The sequence below is a fragment of the Lipophrys pholis genome, assembly GCF_963383615.2.
Source record: "Lipophrys pholis genome assembly, chromosome: 22".
Lineage (NCBI taxonomy): Eukaryota > Metazoa > Chordata > Actinopteri > Blenniiformes > Blenniidae > Lipophrys > Lipophrys pholis.
This window is the reverse complement of record NC_137644.1, coordinates 13,186,985-13,192,984: the sequence shown is the minus strand read 5'-3', so window position 1 is coordinate 13,192,984 and position 6,000 is coordinate 13,186,985. Positions and strand designations below refer to the sequence as shown.

Sequence of the window (6,000 nt, the reverse complement as noted above, 5' to 3'; positions counted from 1 at the left end):
GCGAGAATGTGTGTCACATTTGAGGAAGAAGGGGAAATGGCGGCCGCTGCCAAGATATTTGACCTACTTCTCGTCTGGAGGCGCGGCGAGGCACCGTGGCGCAACAGTACAGTGTGGAGGAGCAACAAGTCTACGCTGCACTGCGGCAGGAATACAACCAGCAACTTCCCTGCATTACTCTGACAAGGTAGGAGACGGTTTGCAATGAACACTTTAATGCATGAAAACGGCTGCTTTACGCGTCACTCTGGTGCGCTTTTTATTTATTTATTTATTTTACAGACTTGTGGGTATTTGCAACTTTGCACGAATAGTGCAGAGGATTGAAATTATACTTTTATAATGCCATTTACCTCCTGGCTGAGCTCCAACAAGGACAGTTTTGACGGGCACAGCGTGACTTGACTTCTAGAGTGGGACAACGCCCCCTCCCCTCACTCCTCCTCCTCCTCCTCCTTCTACTTCTACTTCTACTTCTCCTGCCTCCTCAGTCCATAACAAACAAGTCGCAGATAATAAGGGGACAGGCGCGACCCACCCGTAGGTAGTATCGACTAGAAACCTCTCAAAGTGACACTTGCTTGCCTCCACGGGACTGTCACGGAACGTCACGCTCACTCCTCTCGACCGGATTGTGCGTGTTGCGCACTTGGTGCAACCGAACGCTCCAGACTTATAACTTTGACACATTGACGCTGATGGTAAGAGAGAACATCTTATCTAATCTTATTTTTCGGTGTGTGTTTGATCCGTTTTTACACTTTGTACGGATGTTAGTTTGACTTAAGTTACATCAAGAACTTGACATAAAATCTGCCAATTCTTGGACGCAATTACGCACAAAATTGGACAAAACTCGTGTTTGGTACTTTACTCTTTTGTTGTGAGTTTAACCAACATTCTAAATTGTGTTGTTTTAATGTGTGTGTGTGTATGTGTGTGTACATAATGTGGGAAATTGGTGTTTTGACAAGGTGCGGCTGTTACTGTACCGCATCTCATAGACCCACATCCTCAGTTACTGTAACTGCGTCACCAACTTCAGCCTGCACGCTCAAATCCCCCAAAGTCACGAATTCATCGCTCTTATTCACATTTTCCACACTGGAGGTTTGCAGAGGTGCACCTTTGCATTTTGGGATGACGGTCAATTTGCAGGGATTTGATAGTTGAATAATTGCGGGTTTTCTCAGGTTTTCTTTCCGCAGGAGTTGGGCACACCGACCACAGTGGCAACCTGACCCACACACTGCGCCCACTTCGTTTTCGATGCATAACAACTTTCACCAGGGCAGTGAAAGAAGGCAATTATGGTTTTGAGCCCGTTTTTTTTTTTTTTTTTTTCTTCAGTGGTGTAAGTCATCATTATCTTGTGGAAACCATCGAGGAAATGAAGGTTGTGCAGGTTCAATATGTAATTATTAGTGAGAAAAACCGAAGTAAGAACTTGGAAAAAAAAAATATATATATATATCTGAATTGTGAATTTTCTTAGTATTTGTACTTATCTGGCCTGTCTGCCACTCTCTCTCTCCCTCTTCTTTTCCTCTCTCTCCCTGTCCTATCCCATGTACTTCTCCCCCCAACCGGTCAAGGCGGATGGCCGTCCTTCCAGAGTCTAGGGTCCGCCCCACGGTTTCTTCCTGAAGAGGGAGTTCTTGAACTTCTCTCCATGCGAGGGAGTTTTTCCTGGCCACTGTTGCTTGTTACACCTGCTTGCTTTGGAAGGGTTTAGTTGGGTCCTGTTGTACTCTATCATTGTAAGAGCGCTTTGAGATGTTTGTTGATGTGATTTAGCGCTTTACAAATAAAATTGAATTGAATTGTGACCTCCTTTTCTGCCTTTGTTGGTTTAAAAACTTTGTAAAGAGGGAAAGTGATTCCTATAATTATAGAGGTAAAGAAATCACTTTGGTTGTAGGTGTCAAACAGTTGCATAATGTTCCACAAGGGCCCCTTCGCCCCCCCCCCCCCAAATGTTAATCCTAAAACGTTTGCGCCTCTGTGGCCCTACGGTTTGGTATTTTTGTAGGAATCAGAAATCAGGCTCGGGGCTTTTCTCCATGTGTCTTGCCGACCCTTGCCGTTGACCTTTGACTGGCAAACGCCAGAGCAGGTGGAGCGTCGCGTTGGTTTTGACGTGCCAGAGCAGTTTGAGATTTATTTGGTGTGAGCTCAGGGAACCTGCTTCGCGCAGTAATTACTCAGCCGGTCAGGGCACATCTGTATTTGATCACATAAAACACCAAAAGGCGCCCAAAGTGGGGAAAGACATTGCTGGTTTTGTGTGCGTGTGTAATCTCGACCTATAAAAGCCCGGATCACACCTCATCGAGTTCGCAGGCCGCCGCCCCGCTCTCACTTTGGTATCTGTGTTTGTTTTCTGATAGGGAACATGGCGATGGCCTCTACGTCAACATCAATAGGATCACATACAACGTCCGACATGGACATGTCGCGGCTGGGGTGCATCGAGGACCTGAGGCTGAAGATGGGACCGGTGCGGCGGAACCTCTTCGGGCCCGTGGACCACCATCAGCTGAACCAGGACTTCCAGCGGCTGCTCTGCATGAGCGTCGAGGTGGCCAACAAGCGCTGGAACTTCGACTTCCAGAGCGACGTGCCGGGAAAGGGCTCCAACATCGAGTGGGAGGAGCTCAAGTACCAGGAGGTGCCGGCGTTTTACCGCAGCCGCATGGTGAGGACGGCGCCGCGGCCCGGAGCAATGATGGCCAAGGGTGCGAGGTGGGTGTCGCATTCCTCCGGTGAGAGTTCGCCAAGGTCCAGCAGCTCATCCGGCTCCGGGGACGAGTACCTGGAAGTGACCACACGGGGGTGCTACCGGCTCCAGCGGCCGTGGAAACGCAGACAATCTACGATAACAGGTGAGTTTCGCAATTATACCTTGACGGATGTCGCCCACTCCCATCGCATCCTCATATCAACCCCCTGCCCTCTTTGCGTTTCTAGATTTCTTCAAATTGAAGAAGAAGAAGAAGCTCCTGCATTACAAGGCACCGTCTCGACAGTAGAAAAGCACAGTGGAGGATCACGGAAGTGGTCGGCGTCCCTCTACACACCTCATAAAGTTCATATGTATATATGTTGCAATTTATAAGTGACTGTCGCCAGCTCGCGCGTGCGTGCGTGCGTGAGCTCAAACCCGTCTGACACCACAGACCTTTAGATTTCAGCACAGTGAAGCTCCCGTCGTCCAAGAGGATCAAGCTCGGACTGCGGAGACGGTTTTTGTGGATAGCTATAAATACTATATATACTGTATACTCTATATACTGTTTTTACTCAAAGCTTTTCGACTATACTGTGAAATCACACTGAATGCACTCTTTCAGGATAGAACAGATGATGGGCTCTCGTTTTTAAGAGGTTGATTTTCTCTTCACAACGGGGCCTTGAACGGTATTTTGACCTCAGTCCTTGACCTGCTTCTCCCTCTTGCCGCGAGTCAGAAGAGGTTTTGATTAGACGTGTTACTATTCCTGGGGCACGCAGCACACATAGCCGCGAGTCTCACCCCGCGGCTCTGAGAGCTGGAGTTGAGCCGGGGGTCAAAACCCCGCCCGGGGGCAAAAAAAAAAGAAGAAATTTGGCAGCGCGACAGTAATTACCTCCAGGTTAGAGGTCAGCAGAGGAAATTTGGTTCTTGAGGTAAAATGGTTATACTTGTACGATAGTGACTTCAATTGTGAATAATGTTTCATAAACTACTATTTATTTATTAGTCACGATGCGAGGTCGTCGTCAAAAATGAAGCAAAAATGGAGAGAAAAGAAATCTGAGTATAAAGCGAGATAAAGGGATGCCATTGCCCCGAAATGATGCTTTTGGACTGGAAAGAAACACTCCATTGTTTCCACCAAAATGTAGGCCAGACATAATTTACACCGTCAAAACATACAACTTTACACACTATATTGCCTTACTGCCTTGTACTATCTGCATAATGGGGTTGTAAAAAAAATCTTTTTGGCAACAGACTAAAAGAAATGTGCTTTAGTGAGCTTTATGCTTTCAGTAATGTAGCCTTTTTCTTCTCTTTTGTCGTCATGTGATGCCCACCGTGTCCGTTTTAAATACGCTCCTTTTCTCCATGAAGGGAATGTAGTGTTTAATCACTGTGTGTGTGTGTTGCAGCTGAGAGGAATCAAAAACTTTTGGTTCTACTTTTGTTTGTTTTTATTTGTATATGAAGAGTCGAACTATGCCATGTTTTCTGTCGCCGTGCCGTTTTCTAAGTTGTTTATGTGTATATAAATGTGTGTGCTGGCGTGGTTGCTAAAAAAAAAAAAAAAAGTGGCAGCTAAACCTAAAAAAAAACTAAATGAATTTAAATCGCTGATCTGTTGTAGGTCAACAACTTCAAATATTTTGAAGCATAACATTCAAATTGAAAAAACCCAGAATCAGTATTTATAGAAGTGCTGTAATATTGAATGCAACTGTTGACCATCGGGGGCAGTGTTGGGTCACTTGAGCGCCAGTTCTTAGTTAGATTTTTTAGTTTTTTTAAATGACATCAGGTCTTGAACCAAAGTGACTCAATGCAGCACCTTGTGGTGACAACTTGCATTGCAAGTCCCAACAAGCTTATAAAAGTTTGACAACCTAATGACTTGTTGGTTTACCAGCAGCACGTCACAACATATTACACCTTAAAAAGGCGGGTTTGCTACTTTTATTTTTTTGCAATCCACTGCGGCACACTTATGTGGTTTGTGTGTTTTCCTCTCGTAAAAGCTGCAGCAATTTCAAACTACCAATGGATAAATAGCCATAACACGGATCCAGTCACTCTTACTACCTCATTTTCGCGATCAAATATGTGGAAAGAGAGACCGAGAGAGATTTTCAAGGGAGGGGTGGAAATGATCGTGGCGCTGCGGTGAGAAGCTTGTCGAGGCTACGTGCTTCGCGTGGAGTTTCACGTCAGGCAAAAGAGTCGGTGTGTCAGAGGAAACTCTGGTGCCATCGGAGGGGGTGACGTTGGTTGTTCCTCCCCTCTCTTGTGGCCTCTGCTTCAACAGCTTTTCCCAGAATAGAAAAAGGGGGTGGGGTCGCGGCAGAGTTTTACCAGAGAAGCTTCGCGACGCAGCGTCTGGATCAAAGGGTTCCTCCGGCCAGACAAGTGGTCTGTGATTCAGACGGGCTTTTGTCGGCCCCCTTAAACGTCTCTCTCTCTCTCTCTCTCTCTCTCTTTTACGAAGCAGCTGCCTCGGGGCTCTGAGGAAAAGAAAATAAAAAAAAAAAATCAGCATGAAAGCAGTTGTTTGTCATCATGTTGGTTTCTCCTCACGGTTCTCCTCGTCTGTAGTCCGCACATGTAAAAATGACACACATGGCTGTGAACTATTGTTAAGAATTGGTCCAGACCGCTTGTTTGTCCGTCAGCTTATCAATGTGTGTGTGTGTGTGCGTGCGTGCGTGAGACCGTTCTCAATCTTCTCAAGACGAAACTTTCAAAGTCTGTATTAACTTATTTTCTTTATTTGTTTGTCTTTGAAGGGAAGTCATTTTGAATGTTTGTTTTTTTTCCCTTTCTTTGCTACAACTAATTGTATTATATCTGAAACCATTTCTTTGCACTACTTCAAACATCGTTGACAAAACTATTTTTTTAAGGAAAATCTTAAAAAACAAAAATAAAAACAAATCAAGAATCATTCAACTTATTTTGGGACACGGTCTCTCATTTATTTGTTGGTTTCTTTCAGCCTTTTTCTTGCTTTGCCAAATCTTCCTCAAGTCTGAAGAACAGAAAGATAAATGTTCAATCATGAATATCTCAGTGTTTCACTGAAGCTACAGGTTCCTTCCCTAATTCACCTGTCGCAGCTATATCAAAGTGTAGTTTTTCCAACTTTGTATACACTTGAATGTATATTTGTATATCATTTGTCATAATTTTATTATAATTTAATTCGGGTTTATGCATCCTTGCAACATGTAAGATGTGTCAGTGTACGAGATCTGATCCAGAAA

General features: G+C 44.8%; 1 protein-coding gene across 2 annotated transcripts; it reads left to right on the top strand.

Moving 5' to 3' along the window:
• On the top strand, positions 1 to 5,690 carry cdkn1d (cyclin-dependent kinase inhibitor 1D). Of its 2 annotated transcripts, none has more exons than XM_080492196.1 (3): positions 1 to 187; positions 2,391 to 2,885; positions 2,971 to 5,649. In XM_080492196.1, exons 2-3 carry the CDS (start codon positions 2,396 to 2,398, stop codon positions 3,030 to 3,032), a joined length of 552 nt encoding a protein of 183 aa, XP_080348322.1. In that variant the 5' UTR covers positions 1 to 187; positions 2,391 to 2,395; the 3' UTR covers positions 3,033 to 5,649. The 2 variants fall into 2 exon arrangements, with proteins under 2 accessions (XP_080348322.1, XP_080348321.1); XM_080492195.1 differs by lacking the exon at positions 1 to 187 and adding an exon at positions 490 to 701 and having other exon boundaries at positions 2,971 to 5,690.
• Positions 5,691 to 6,000: the final 310 nt, after the last annotated feature.